This window comes from Prionailurus bengalensis, chromosome A2 (genome assembly GCF_016509475.1).
Source record: "Prionailurus bengalensis isolate Pbe53 chromosome A2, Fcat_Pben_1.1_paternal_pri, whole genome shotgun sequence".
NCBI lineage: Eukaryota > Metazoa > Chordata > Mammalia > Carnivora > Felidae > Prionailurus > Prionailurus bengalensis.
In genome coordinates this window covers 9,492,595-9,507,737 of record NC_057348.1, presented here as the reverse complement: position 1 = coordinate 9,507,737, position 15,143 = coordinate 9,492,595, and the positions used below count along the sequence as shown (strand labels likewise).

The following is a 15,143-nucleotide window of genomic DNA, read 5'->3' as shown; positions in this document are numbered from 1 at the left end:
GAGAGAGAGACACAGAATCCGAAGTGGGCTCCAGGCTCCGAGCTGTCAGCCCAGAGCCCGACGCGGGGCTCGAACTCACGGACCGCGAGATCACGACCTGAGCCGAAGTCGGCCGCTTAACCCACTGAGCCACCCAGGCGCCCTAGGGAAGTCGATTTTCTGGAAAGCATACTGGCGGTGCGCCTGGGTGGCTCAGCCGGTTAAGCAGCTGACCTGATTTCAGCTCAGGTCGGGATCTCACAGTTTGCGAGTTTGAGCCCCGAGCCGGGCTCTGCGCGGACAGCGTGAAGCCTGTTTAGGACTCTCTGTCTCCCGCTCTCTCTGCCCCTCCCCTACTCGCACGTGCTCTCTCTCAGAAATAAATAAAACGTTGTTTAAAAAAAAGAATCAAGGTGAGGTAAACCTTATGTCTTAGCTCAGGCTACCATTACAAAACAGCACAGAGCAGGTGGCTTGAACAACGGAAGTTTATTTTCTCACAATTCTGAAGACGGGAAGTCTGAGACCAGGGTGCTCTGAGCTCAAGCGTGTGCATTTGAAAATAGAAGTTAGGAAGAAGAGACTGGAAAACACTACCAAGATGGCCTCTAGGATTCAGGAATCGGTATTTGCCCGATACTTCTCTGTATCACCACATTTTTCTGCAGAGATCACAATTTCCTTTACAATCGGGGAAAAAAAATATTTAAACTTGTCTTGTTATCTATTTAGGAGGGGGAAAAAGATTATACCAGGAAACAGGGAGGAAGGGGGACATGAACATTTTCCCAGTGTGCCCATGGTAACGTTGGGTGCTCTTTTCTTGCTAATGTGTCCAGAGAGAGCCCACACCGAAGGGCTGATTGACATAGCAATGACAAATGGTCGTTTTTACTTTATTAGTTTTTAAGCAGGCTTCATCCCCACCATGGAGCCCAACGCGGGGCTTGAACTCATGACCCTGAGATCAAGACCTGAGCTGAGATCGAGAGTTGGACGCTTAACTTAGTCTCCCCACTAATTAGAGGGTGGGCTAGACTTAGTAACTTGCTTCCAAAGCATAGAGTAGCAAAGCGGGAGATGTCGTCATTTTAGAGTGGGGAGACCCCACCTTAAGTCAACACCCCCAGGGAATATGTAATCGTGTGGCCCTTGATTGACGTGAGGGGCAGGGACCCCAGGCGCTGTCTTCCCCAAGACTCACAACCCCTGCGTAATCATGAGCAAAACATCGGACAAACCCAGAATGGAGGGCATCCTGCAGGATACCTGGCCTGTCCTTTTCCAGACCGTCAAGGTCACGATCAACAAGGAAAGACAGAAACCGTCACAGACCAGAGGGGCCGAAGGAGATGTGATTGCTCGATGCAGCGCGGGGAACTGCAAGGGGAACAGAAAGGGGACATCGATGGGAAAACCGATGAAATCCAAGTAAAGTCAGGAGTTTGGTTTATGAATAACATGAGGAGAGGTTACCCCCCCCCCAAATTACAAATGAGAGTCGGAGGTTGAGAGCATGGCCTGTGGTTGTCAGCCAGGGACGTGGTGGGACCAGGTGCCCCGATCCGGTCTGGGGAATAGATATGGGGGAAGACAGAGAAGGAGGGAGAGAGAGAGAGAGCAGTTTAATTTTTTTTTTAATTTTTTTTAACATTTATTTTTGAGACAGAGAGAGACAGAGCATGAACGGGGGAGGGGCAGAGAGAGAGGGAGACACAGAATCGGAAGCAGGCTCCAGGCTCTGGGCCATCATCAGCCCAGAGCCCGACGCGGGGCTTGAACTCACGGACCGTGAGATCGTGACCTGAGCTGAAGTCGGACGCTTAACCGACTGAGCCACCCAGGCGCCCCAAGAGCAGTTTAATTTTTAACGGAGTAATTTCTTAAAGCTGTCTAAAGTCCAGAGCAGGGGCGCCTGGCAGGGTGGGGTGGGGGGGGAGCTCAGTCGGTTAAGCAGAGCCTGATGGTGCAGAGCCTGCTTGGGATTCTCTCTCTCCCGCTTCCTCTGCCCCTCCCCCACTCATGTACTCAGGCTCTCTCTCTCAAAGTAAATAAACATTAAAACTTAAAAAATAAAGTCTGGGGCAGAAAAGATAGAAATCAGGAGCAAAAGAGCCTACCTCAGAGATTTCAGACATTTTTTTTTTTTTTGTATTTTGTTTTAAGGGCTTTTTTTTTGATGTCTTATTTTTTATTTTTTGAGGACAGGGAGAGACAGCATGAGCAGGGGAGGGGCAGAGAGAGAGAGGGAGACCCAGAATCCCAAGCAGGCTCCAGGCTCCGAGCTGTCGGCACAGAGCCCCACGCGGGGCTCAAACCCACAAATGCGAGATCATGACCTGAGCGGAAGTCGGACGCCCAACCGACTGAGCCACCCGGGTGCGCCCGTTTTTGGCTTTATTGAGATACAAGTTTGAGAGATACAGGATAATGATTTGATGTACGCATGTTGCACAACGATTACTTAACATCTGTCACCTGATATGGTGACCAAAAATTGGTCTTTCCCCGCTTGTGATGGTGGAGGCTTGGGGAAGCTCAGGAGGGCTCTGCTGGGCCAAAGCACCCTCGAGGCAACGTTTAGGTGGTAGATACCAGGGACGGGAGGCGGAGAGGCTGGGGCCCTCCAGCACGTCTCATGGGGGCACCTGGGTGGCTCAGTCCGTTAAGCATCTGACTTCGGCTCGGGTCATGATCTCGCAGTCCGTGAGTTCGAGCCCCACGTCGGGCTCTGTGCTGACAGCTCGGAGCCTGGAGCCCGATTCGGGTTCTGTGTCTCCCCCTCTCTCTGCCCCTCCCCCACTCACGCTCTGTCTCTGTCTCTCAAAAGTAAATAAACTTTAAAAAAACAAACAAAACGGGACCCTTCGTGAGCAGCCAGGGGGTCCTGGCAGGACAAGACATCCTGAGTTAATTTCCGGCCGCCATTTACAGAGTTCACTGGGTGCCACATGTCTTCTTGCCCTTTCGACTGATCTGGGGAACAACCTTGTGAGACAAGACATTTTTCACCCCATCTTCCAGATGAGGAAACGGAGGCCCAGAGGGGTGAAACGACCTGCCAAGGTCCTATAGCCGAGGGTGGTGAAATCAGGACTCGAACCCAGCACTGGGAACTAAACATTACACCCCCTCCCCTCTTTCTGACTCTCCCCTTCTGTCTCCCTCTCTGCCTTGGTCCCTCTTATTCCACATCTGTCTCTGTCTCTTCCTCCTCCGCCTGTCTTCTCTGTCTCCCTCTCCCTCCCCACCTCTCTGTGCTTTTCTGTGCCTTTTCTGTCCCTGTCACTGTTTATTTCTCTCTTTCGGTTAACGTCAGCTAAGTAAGCAGCAAAGCGTGCATAGTTGGTTGTGAATGTGTGTCCCTTGACACACGGCCGCTCGTGGTGGACACTGGTCTTTGACCTAAACCTTTTTTATTCAGAGATGCTCACTGTGGCCAATATCAAAGCATCGGAATTTAGGGGGCTTGGGATCACGCATTCATTCAACAAACATTCCTTGAATGCGTCCTGTGTGCAGGTCGTCTTCCAGGCGCCTTGCATATGGAGTGAATGGAAAAGACAAAAATCCCTGTCTGGGGGGAGTTGACATTTTAGCGGAGGGTGGAGTTGATCAACAACATAACGAAGAGATTGTATGTATGTGTGTGTCAAGGGCCAAGTATCTTAAATATTTTAGGCTTCGTGGGCCCTACAGTCTTTGTCGCAACTGCTCGGCTCACGTTGCGACAACGTGAGCTTTGCTCAGTCGCAAAGCAGCCACGGAGAAAATACATGAGGGGATGGACGTGGCTGTGTGCCAACAAAGCCAGAATTTACAAACACAAGTGGCTAGTCCATGGGTTCTTTGCAGACTCATGTGTGAGAGGGGGGTGGGAGCTTGGGGAGAAAAGTTAAGCAGTAGAGGGGTTGTGGATCATCAGAGTGAGAGGTTGTAGTTCTAATAAGCCCTGAAGGAGGTGAGGGGGGCCATGGAAGTATGTTAAGGAAGGAAGACCCAGGGTAGCCAGTGCAAAGGCCCTGGGGCAGCAGCACGCCTGGTATTTGTGAGGAGCAGCAAGGTGGCTCACATGGCTGGTTGAGAGAGTAAGGGCAGATGAGGGAGGGGGTGAGGTCCCAGGAGGGGACAGGCGGAGAGGCTGTATAATTTATCATCCAAACCGGGACAGTTTTGAGAGCAAACAGGTAAAGGAGGACTCAAAAAATAATTAACAGGCGTTGCCTGATCTACAATGGGTGTAAACTGGGACATTCGACCTCCCGCACCACCACAGTGGGACCTTGGCTCTTTCACGGTCAAACCCACATCATTTTTATCCGGGAGGCTGGGGAACTGGGTGTTCTCCTGAGCTGAATATTTTTTTTTTTTTAACATCCTCTATACTTTTCTCTGAATGAACCGTTCTGGGAACATTAGAGGAAAATAAACCATAAAACAGAAGGCACTTCAGAATTTTACTGGGACTCAGTCATTAATTGGTTTGATGCGTGTCACTGAATGCTCGCTGAGCTCCGGGCACCACACGAGGCCCCGGGGCCGAGGCTGGGATGAATCCACATCTCCTTTAAGGCTCTCCTGGACCAACCATTATAGATGGAAACCACTATGTAAACGCAGCGAAGGGGTGAAGCAGGGAAAAAAAAATGCACTCTGTTGCAAGCCCGCAGGCTGTGCCCTCCGCACCCTGTGTGAGCCAGCAAATCACCTTGCCTTCCTCAGCCTCAGTTTCCCCATCCACCGGGTCTGGAAATTGTGGAAATCACGGGGCATTTTCGTTGGCTCGGAAGTCCCCTGCTAAAGCGATAGTGGTGGATCGCATTCCAGGGGAAGAGCCTGATCCTTTGGACCCGAGATAAACACGGTCTCGCCTCCTTAGTGTTATTTAAACAGTCCCACCCCCAGGGACCTCAGGGTTCCGTGCATTCGCCATGCCGCCGATGCTCGGTAAGCACCTACTGCGTGCTGCTCGGTAAGCACCTACTGCGTGCCGGGTGCCGTGCTGGGCACTGGGGAGCTGACGTGTTAGGGAGCAAAGGCCAGTTGCAAACAAGCACGTGTATGAATTGACTAGGTGATTCAGAGAGCAGAGCATGCTGGGAGAAGAATGGATGTCTGGCAGGGCTGGAGGGAGCGGCTGGAGGGAGTCCTTTGGGCCGGGAGGTCCAGGAAGGCTTCTCTGAGGGGGGCACTGCAGGAGCTGAAGGCTGAGTGGTGAGGAGGAATCAACCACACCAAGATCGAGGGGACACCGGGCTCCGGGCAGAGGCTCGGGGAACAGAAACACGTAGCACATTGTAATCTGGAACTTTACCTTTTGGCGTACTGATGTCTCCATTGGACGTGCCGGAGACATTCTTTTTCCACACGCGCCTCCTGAGCTCCACGGAAGGGTCATTGAGAAAGTGACATTTGAGATGAAGGACTTGACAGAGTAAACTGAGGAGACAGCAGGGTGTATCGGCCAGGAAAACTACGTTAGGCGGCAGTAACAAACATCCCCCAAAGTCCCCGCGACGTTAATAACAACAAATCTCCTTTCTTGCTCACGCTACATGTCCAGTGTGGGTTGGCAGTGGAGGAGAGGGGGCCGTGTGCAACATGGTCACTTGGGAGCCAGCTCTGGAGCCCCTAGGACCTTGCCACTTGCTGTCCCAAAAGGAGAGAGACCCCTGAGGGTCCCACAGTGACACTTCAGTGCTCTGGTCCAAAAGTGGCACGGCTATTTCCATCCACTCCTTACCGGCCAGCAGCCATCGTGTGGCCGTCAGCCAACCACAGGGGGACCAGAACAGGCCATCCTACCATGTCACTGGAAATACTCAGTGACAGCACTAATGGGGAATAGTGTTCCAGGCACCAGGACTCCTTGAGCCTTTGGAGGAAAGACGGGACTATAAGAGCACATCCTTTTCAGTGTCACTGATGACAAGTGAGCAAGTTTCCATCTTCCTTCCGTTCCCCGGACCCAGACTTGTGCACACACCCGCCCTTTACCTGAACTGCCAAAGGAGGTCAGACCCAGGAGGGGAGGTTTGGGCCGCCCCACGTTCTCTGCCGTCACCGTGGCCACGGCAGCTCCAGCCTTTCTGCCTGGGAAATCTAGCTCCCATCTTGCTCCCGAGCAGACCCCACGGGAAGCCCACTTGGTGATCAAAACCCGCGCCCGTCCCTGTGCCAACTCCTTCTCCATGAGTTGTTGCATCCAGAGCGTGGAATGGAATCATTTGGGCCAGACTGGAAAGAGAACACAACACGTTCTCTGCCAGTCCCGGGGAGAAAATCAAACAAGGGAGAGGGGAAGAGGGAGAACAGGTTGAGAACTAAGGACGCGGGCTGGGCGGGGAACTTGGACCCGCCTCTCATTCAGTCATTCAACAAACATTTATCGAGCAGTACTCGCATGCCTGGCATTGTGCTAGGGAACACAGCAGGGACCAGAAAAAGCGCTGTCCTTGTTCCTTGTGGAACTGACCTCCCAGCTGGGGAGGTAGGCAGTGATCAGGAGAAATAAACAAAGCGTAGAAAGGGTGAAGCGCTAAGGGCAAAGACGGAGCAGGAAACGGGGTTAGCAATGGAGGGTCATCAAAGAGGGCTTCCTGGAGAAGGTGACTTTTGAGCAAAGACCTGGAGGAGGTGAGGGAAGAGCCATGTAGGAATCTAGGAGGAGAGCTTTCCAGGCGGGGGTGGGGCAGCAGGTGCAAAGGTCCTGGGGTGGGGCTGTGCCTGGTGCATTTGAGGAGCCAAAAGGAGCCCATGTGGCTGGAGCAGAGTTATCCGAGGTTAGAGTGACAGAGGGGCTTGTGGGGCGGGGGTGCTTCCATCTGTGGCTGCCATCACATGGAGGCCAGAAGTCCGAGACTAAGATGTCAGCAGGGCCATGCTCCCTCTGAGACTCTGAGAAGAATCTTCCCTCGCCTCTTCCTGGCTTCTCCTTCTGGCTGTTGACCCTTGGTGTTCCTTGGCTTCTCTCCACCCTCTGCCTCCGTGATCATGTGGCTGTTCTCTCCCCTGCGCGTCCCTGTCTCCACCTGGTGTTTTCCTCTTTAAAAGGACGCCAGTCATATTGGACTAGGCCCCCCACCCCCATCACGACCTCGTCTTAACTCGATGGCAGCTGCCGAAACCCTATTTCCAAGTAAAGTCACATTCCCAGGTACTGGGGTTATAAATTCAGCACATCTTCTGGAGGGACACAGCGCAACCCAGAACAGACCTTGGGCATGGAACTTTACCTCTCTGTGCCTCAGTTTCCTCACCCAGGAGGATGGGAAGGATTACGCACCAGCTTTGGGGGTCCATGGGAGGATTAAACGAGCTCGGGTAGACCGAGTGCCTGGCCCTGTGGATGTCTGTTATCATCCTGGCCAGCATGTCATGGCCCAGAGGGCCCTAAGGCTGTTGGGGAGCTGGGGTGTGGGCAGAGTCTGAGATGAAGGGGCCGCCTCGGTTCCGAGGGGCCTCAGCCATTTCTCCCCATTCCATCCTGCCTCCCCCCCCCCACCACCGACACACGCCCGCTGCTCTGTTCCCATCCCAAGCCTGTTTCCTGAGATGGCCCAGACTATTTCTTGTGTTGGCTGGTAAGGGCTTTCTCTCCCTGGACTATATTTAGCCTAAGAAATAGGCATGAGAACCCTCAGCTGCCACAGCACTGGAAAGGAAAAGCACAAAGCCAGTCGTGCCTTCTGTCCAGCCCTGTTCTGCTGACTCCATTCTTTTTTCCAGAACCTTCTAGCAGCAAAGCATCGGAACTTTGGGTGTGCCTGGGAAGAAAGGCAGGAGCTAGGAGCCCTGGCCTATTAATTGTCCCCAGAACCTGTCTGTGTCTGCGATGAAAGTTGACTTTATTTGTTTGTCTTATTTCCCTTTTTTTTTTTTTTTTTATCACGGTGAAATACACAGAACACAAAATTTACCATCTTCACCGTTTTTAAGTACATCCTCATTGTTGGGCAGCCGTCGTCACCACCCATCTCCAGGACTCATTACGTCTTGCAAACTGACACTCTGTCCCCACCGAACACCGGCTCCCCACCCCCTCCCCCAGCCCCTGCCGACTTCCTGTCTCTGTGAATCTAGGGACCGCACAGAAGTAGAACCCTACAGCATTTGTGTTTTTATGACCGGCTTATTTCACCCAGCGTGGTGTCCTCAAGATTCATCCATGTTGTGCCATGGATCAGAATGTCCCCGCTTATACCTCCTCCCCAAAGGGTGCCCCCATCAGGACCTCAAGCGTCGTCGACTGGTTGGCCTGTTTTTGTGTTTCGTATAACCGAATCTTACATCCATGTTCCTTTGTGTCCGGCTTCCTTCGCTCGACACGCACTCTGTAAGGTTTCGTGTGACAAGTGGCGGTCATTCATTGCATGCTATGCCATTTATTTATCCTCTCTCTTGTTGTCGAGGGAGATTCAGATTATTTCCAGTTTGGGGCTATTATGAAGATCGCCACTGTGAACAACCTTGTGTGTGCCTTTGGCTTACGCAGGTTCACGTTTCTGTTGAGTAACTATCCAGGACTCAGGCGGGGAATCTCCGGGTGGTCGTGCGGGGACGTGACTAATTTCAGCAGCAGCTCCCAACCCATCTTCCAAAGTGGTTGGACCATGTGCTGTGGATTGAACTGTGTCCTCCCCCCTCCAGTTCATACATAGAAGTCCCAACCCCCAGCACCTGAGAATGTGACCTTAATTGGAAGTGGGGTCATTGTGGGAAGATGAGGTCATCAGGGGGGACCCCAATCCAGTATGACTGCTGGGGGAGGAGGTGGGGGAGGAATTTGGCCGCAGAGACAGACATGCACACGAGGAGGACGTCACGCGGAGGTGAGGGTGGGGACCACAGCAATGCCTCTGCAAGCCAAGGAACCACTAAAGGCTATTTTCAGTGAATCCCCAGACTCCAGGAGAGAGGCATGGGGCAGGTTCTCCCTGGAAGCCTCCAGAAGGAACCAGCCTGGTCGACACCCTGATCTTGAACGTCTGACCTCCAAGCACTGTGAGACGATAAATTTCCGTTGTTTTAGGCCGCACAGTTGTGGTTCTTCGTTACCCAGACACAGGACCCTCATCCACCATGTCACCCTCCCATGAGCAGCGTGTGACGATTACAGATCCTCTAGGCTTTCCAGCACCTGGCAGTATGTGTCCTTCTCATTCGGGCCTTTCTGCTTGGTGGCAACAGCATTAGATGTGCTTTTAAAGGTGAGCTTTTAAAGCCACTCTTGGGGGCCCCACATTGTGCAGATGACCCAGAGCTGATGAGCCACCCGAAAGCTCCCCTGCTCCGGCGGCTGATGCCAAGGCTTCTCCAGCACAGAGGTTAAGTCCATGGGCTCTGGGATCCAATCCCATGCTCGTCACCAGCTAGCTCCGTGACCTTGGGCTGGCACTTTTGTCTTTCTGGGCCTCAGTTTCCCCAGCCACAAAATGGGCATGACGATAAAATAGGGTATCCTGACTAACTAAGCTAATGGCTGATGTACTTAGAAGAGTGTCTGGCACGAGTAAGTACTCCACAAGCACTGCTTTTTTATATTTCTCTCTTTCTCTCTCTCTCTCCTGGATGTTCATCCCTTCCTTTTACTTCCTTCTTGGCACACTGTTCTGTTCTCCTAGAGAAGAATGTTCTACTTGTGGACTTCTCCCCACCTTGAAAACTGAGCTGGGCGCTTCCAGGAATGTTTTTGAGATTGACATTGAGGCTGCAGGGCACAGAGAAGGGAGACATTTGAGGGAAAGGCTCACAGCCCTGTTGGTTGTCTTGGTGATTTAACCCGGGAGTCAGACTCTGCCTTCATGCACCCTCCTGGAAGGGAAAAGTGTGACTGTGTCAGAGAGGAGGAGGGAACCAGGGGTTCGTTTGTACATTTTGATTGGGCTTTTTTTTTCTCTCTCTCCTCATGGATTTTGGTCTGGGAAGTTCTGAGTTTCATGCTGGTTCCTGAGTCCTGTGAGGGCTACATGATTAGGAGGGGGCTTTGTGCTTCTAATGATACCTCTCAGGTTTCCCCCACTAATTGATCCTGTGTTCTATTTCCTTGTCTGGGCTGCCAGAGCTCCAGGACTCCACAGGCCAAGGACATCTGAGGGCAGAGGTCCCCCTTCTCCCACCTGTCAGGTCATACCTGAATCCCACTGAACACTCACCCGCTTTCCCTCCTCACCTCCCACAGAGCAACGATGCCTCAGGGAACACTTGGAACTGGTTGTACTTCATCCCCCTCATCATCATTGGCTCCTTTTTTATGCTGAACCTCGTGCTGGGTGTGCTGTCAGGGTAAGTGTCTGATACTCTCCCCATCCCACTCCCCGTCACCATCTTCTGACCATAAAGAGGCCATCGAACCTTTGTTTTCATACTCCAGGCAGAGGCAGAGAGTAGGCTTCTTCCCTTGTCTTGGGTTAGCCAGAAAGTTATTAGCGAGTCAGGTACAGATGCACAGGCTGTGCACTGCTGAGAGCACCCAGCAAAAGGACTCAAGGGGGCTGAAATCCGGTGCCACTTCGACTCACAACCCTGCACCCCTGGCATTGAGCAACCTCCACCCAGGAAAAGGGAGCTTCTTTCCAATGCAGACCTCTCATTCAGAAGTCTTTCCCAGCACACAGCCCATCACACAAGAAAATCCTATAGAGCGTTACTTTCTATAATTAACATTAAAAAAAAAACACCAGTAGATTGGGTTCTCCCCTTCCTGTCTTCCAAATGCAAAATCTCAATATACAGTCAAGCGTGCATTTCCATGACATATATTGTCCCGTACCCCCAAGATCGGGTATTGGGTGTTTTGTGGGGTTTTTTGGCTTAATCATAAATAGATTTTCTTTTTCTCATCACAAGAAGTCTGGGGAGCGGCATAGTGGCTCCACGGTGCCATCAGGGACCCCAGTTCCTTCTGGTTTTCTGCTCTGACGTCCTTACCAGGCAGAGGCTTTCGGTCTCGTGGATGCCTCGTGGTCTGAAAGTGGCTGCCTCACACTCACAAGAGAGCCACCGCATGTTCCAAACACGAAGAGGAGGGAGGGGAAGGGGGGGGGAGGGCACATATGAGGGAAGGGAGGCTGTGGCAGGAAATCAGCTTATGTCTCCTTGGCCTGACCTAAAAGAGGGCTTCTTCACCCGGGAGTGCAGAGAATGAGAAAGGCGTGTTCAGCCTTCGGTTTGACTTGTTTCCTCTAGCTGGGGTGCAGCTGTTGGATAATGTGGGAAGCTGGCAGAAACACCCCCATCCCTGTGGTGCTCTCCCAGAAGACCGGATTCCTCGTGTTAAAGTCCACTGCCCTCCTGGGGTTTTCGAACCCCTAAATACGCGCGCGCGCGCACACACACACACACACACACACACACACACAGAGTCCCTGAAACGTTTACAACGGACAGACCCTGCTCTTTTCTGCTTCTGCAGGGAGTTTGCCAAAGAAAGGGAGCGGGTGGAGAACCGGCGGGCCTTTCTGAAACTGAGGAGGCAGCAGCAGATCGAACGGGAGCTCAACGGGTACATGGAATGGATCTCAAAAGCAGGTGAGGCCCGTTCATCCTGGGGCCTGGGAACCGAAATCCCCAGGCGTCCCGGAGCGCGCACGGAGTCATGCACGCGGCTTGAAGGCGGGTGAGGGGAGGGCCTGGGGGGGGAGCAGCAAAGAGGGCCCCTGACCAAGGAGTCCCACTTCCCGGAGGCCGGAATCCGGGCTACGGCAGCGGGACTTCCGGGGTGAAGCCAGGATAGGACATCGCCTCCTCTGTTCCCGTCAACTTTAGTTTACGTCCCAGCCCTGCCGCCTCCTAGCAGAGTACCTCCCTTCCCTGTGCCTCGGTTTCTTGGGTGGTTCAGTGGAGACGTGCTCACGCCTACCTTCCAGGGCTGTGGAGTGTGCAGCGAGGTAGTCCACGCAGCGGGCACGTGTTTATTGGCCCAGCCATTCCCAATGCTTATGGAGCACCCACTCTGTGTCAGGCGCCACTCTAGGCTCTGAGGATGTGACAGAACAAAAGATGGGGCTCCGACGTTCTAGTGAGGGAGACAGAAAAGATATAAGTACGGACAACGCGGGGTGCTCCCCAGTGCCGAGGAGAAAAATAACGCAGCTTAGGAAGTAGAAAAGAGTTGGAGGAGGTGGGCTGGTCAGAGAGGATCTCTCCGAGGAGGTGATGTCCGAGCAGACCCGAAGGAAGCCGTGTGGATGTCTAGCGAAGGGTGTTCCGGGCAGAGGGGATAGCGGGTGCAAAGGTCCTGGGGTAGGGGCAGCGTTGAGTCATAGCAAAGAAGCCGGTGTGGCTGGAGCAGGAACACGCAGGGCGGATGGGGAGGAAAGGAGGGTAGGGAGGTGGCGGGGGCCGAATCAGGCGAGGCCTTATGAGGAAGCTGGGTCTCGTATTGAGGGACGTGGAGGTGGTGCTCGCTCTCCTGCTCTTGCTGACGTGGGCTGCGAGGCAGGAAGAACCGAGCAGCACCCTGCTGGCTGGTTGAGCTGCCGCGATCAGCAAGAGGAGAGCGAAGGTGGCCGGGCAGACCCTTGCCCTTCCTGGTCCGAGGGAACGCGTCCCAGGAGAGCCCCGTAGACGCTGGAGCTTAACTCTGTGCTCTTCCTCCTCAGAAGAGGTGATCCTCGCCGAGGATGAAACCGACGGGGAGCAGAGGCATCCCTTTGATGGTAACTGCTCTGAACCTGGCTCGGGGGGTGGGGGGGTGGCTCCCGGGGGGAGACCAGAGCAGCCAGTGCTGGGGGAACAGGCTGTTTGGTTGTCAGGGGCCTCCAGGGGATGGACGTTCAGAGCCCAGGTGACACCAAGCACAAACACAAGACCAGGTCAGGACCAGGAGGATACAGAGAATGGCAGGAATCTGCGGCTTTCGGGAATTTCAGGACGTCGGCGCAGGTTTTTCGTGTTCTGGCCTGCCCTTTCTGCTTTAACCCCGTGCCTCAGTTTTCCGCATCCGTGAAATGGGCGTTATGATAATAATACCTACCTCATCGGATAGTTTATGAAGATTACATTAATGCTTGCAAGTACAACGCCTACCTGACTCAAGGTCATGACTCACCATCTGTGTTTGCTGAATAAATAAATAGCCAAGAATCCGGCTTACTGTTCAGGACCGTGGTCTCACGGTTGGAAATTCGGTGAGACAGAGCAAGGGCTTTGGATCGAAAATACCAGGCGAGAGCAGGAAGTAAAGGAGCTAGGGTTTATCTCGGAGGGTTACAAAATGGATTTTACTATTTGCGGGGGAGGGGAAGAGGTGACCCACGGGGGTGTCTAAATCATTTTGTTGGAAGCGTGTGCCTGAACTCACTGTCCCCTGGAGAGCCCGTGGGGGAGGAGCGGAACCTAAATACTGAGCAAAGGGGATCCGCAGTCCCGGCCGGCCTGGCAAGCGTACTAAAGGTCAAGGGTGGGCTGCCTTCATTAGGGGTCACTGTATATCCGGACCCAGGCATCCCCCAGGGGCAATGACAACTGAGAGCCCAGACCTCAGTCTCTAAGGTCAGACTGAACAGGACGTGGTTCTCGTCTTGACCCCTTGGGCAAAGTCATGTAACCCCTCCCCCCCGAGCCTCGGTCTCCCCGTCTGCAAAATGGGCATATTCTTCCCTCCCACCAAACCGGATTGCCGTGAGGGTTAAACCCAACACCCCGCAGAGCATCCCTGGCAGAACAAGACCTGGGGCCGAGGACGCAGGGGCGCCGAGGTGTGGTTCCGGTGTCCAAAAGGGTAACGTCTTTTTCTCTTGCCATGTTTCCATTGTTGGAGCTCTGCGGAGAGCCACCATAAAGAAAAGCAAGACCGACCTGCTCAACCCCGAGGAGGCCGAGGACCAGCTGGCCGACATCGCCTCCGTGGGTGAGTCCGTCCAGCTGCCTCGGTTGTCACCGATGGCGTCAGAGATGCGCGCTGAAGGCCTGGGACCCTCCAGGCCTGCACTTGGATCCCTCCTCTGCCCCTTGCCACCTTTGTCTCCTGGAGGAGGTGACGCGATTATGGGAATAACAGCGGCGCCTCTCTCCTGATACCGTCCGTGGAGCTTAAACTAAATGATCCACAGTAAGCATTCAGAAGGGCGCCCGGCACAGCATAAGCTCCCAGTAATGATATTACGATTCGTCAGTACTCACGGAGGGGCTGCTCTTACGAAGGGCCGGCTGAGAATAGGATGGGAAACCAAATCCCGACCCGCGTGGGCCTTGCGGTCCAGGGCAGGACGCAGAGGTTAAACAGGTAGTTCCCGAAATAAGCCTGTCGTGATCGTGGCGCTGCTGAGGAGACGCCCCGGGTTTGGCGTGCTCTGGAAGAATGGGGGGTGGTCAGGGAAGGCTTCTCGGAGGAGGCGACATTGAAGCCGGGGACTGCAGGATGAGTATAGGAGTTGGCCGTGGCCGTGAAAGCAGAGAGAGCCAGGCGGAAGGCTGTGCTCGGTCTGTTGCTGTTGGTTCTTGCCAAGGGCAGAGCCTGGGGAGGAGGGGACATTTGCTCTTTCCCTGCGCGCCCCTCCTGATTGAGACCGTGTTGCTTCCGACCTTCTCCGGAGAGACTAGATTATATTTTGAACAAAAAATTTTTTTCTTAGAGAGAGAGAGAGAGAGAGCAAGCGGGAGAGGGGGGCAGAGAGAGAGGGAGAGAGAGAGAATCCCAAGCAGGCCCCATGCTGCCGGCACAGAGCCCGATGTGGGACTCAAACTCACGAGCCTGGGCCCAAACCAACCTGAGTCAGGTGCGCTCAACCGACTGAGCCACCCGGGCGCCCTGAAGTGGGTTTTTAAACATTCCAGTAATGAAAGTGGGAGAGCATCCAGGCAGGGGAAGTAACACATGACCTTGCGGGGAGAAAGCCTTTAAAGGGAGGGAGGGGAGGAAGGAAGGGGAGAAGGGAATTTAATATATACACGTGGTTCTGATCCACGGGCACCGACTATTCCATACGCTGCTGTTTTCGCTCCCCCCTGGTTTTTGACCTTGTGTGCTGGGTTTTGACATCATTTCCACTGCAGTCCCATCCTCCCGGAGGGTGGCGCCCCCGTAGTTGTTTGCTTAGCCGTGGCTCTGTCCTATGGTGTTGGAGTTTCCAGTGTTTTGCCCCTCCAGAGGAGCACCACCGCGAGCATTTATGTTCAATTACTGCCCCCACCCTTTGGGCGTGTTTCCTTGGGGATAATTA

At 53.7% G+C, this 15,143-nt stretch overlaps 1 protein-coding gene across 14 annotated transcripts in view; it reads left to right on the top strand.

Annotated features, from left to right (window-relative positions):
* CACNA1A (calcium voltage-gated channel subunit alpha1 A) overlaps window positions 1-15,143 on the top strand; it is a 213,245-nt gene that overhangs the window by 105,639 nt on the left and 92,463 nt on the right. For 9 of the 14 annotated variants that reach the window (XM_043586739.1, XM_043586749.1, XM_043586746.1 and 6 more), the window contains exons 7-10: window positions 10,160-10,263; window positions 11,393-11,508; window positions 12,582-12,638; window positions 13,736-13,831. In XM_043586739.1, coding sequence (XP_043442674.1) covers window positions 10,160-10,263; window positions 11,393-11,508; window positions 12,582-12,638; window positions 13,736-13,831 — 373 coding nt within the window. The remainder of the gene's footprint in view (window positions 1-10,159; window positions 10,264-11,392; window positions 11,509-12,581; window positions 12,639-13,735; window positions 13,832-15,143) is intronic. The other 5 variants (XM_043586748.1, XM_043586747.1, XM_043586745.1 and 2 more) reach the window with 2 other exon arrangements.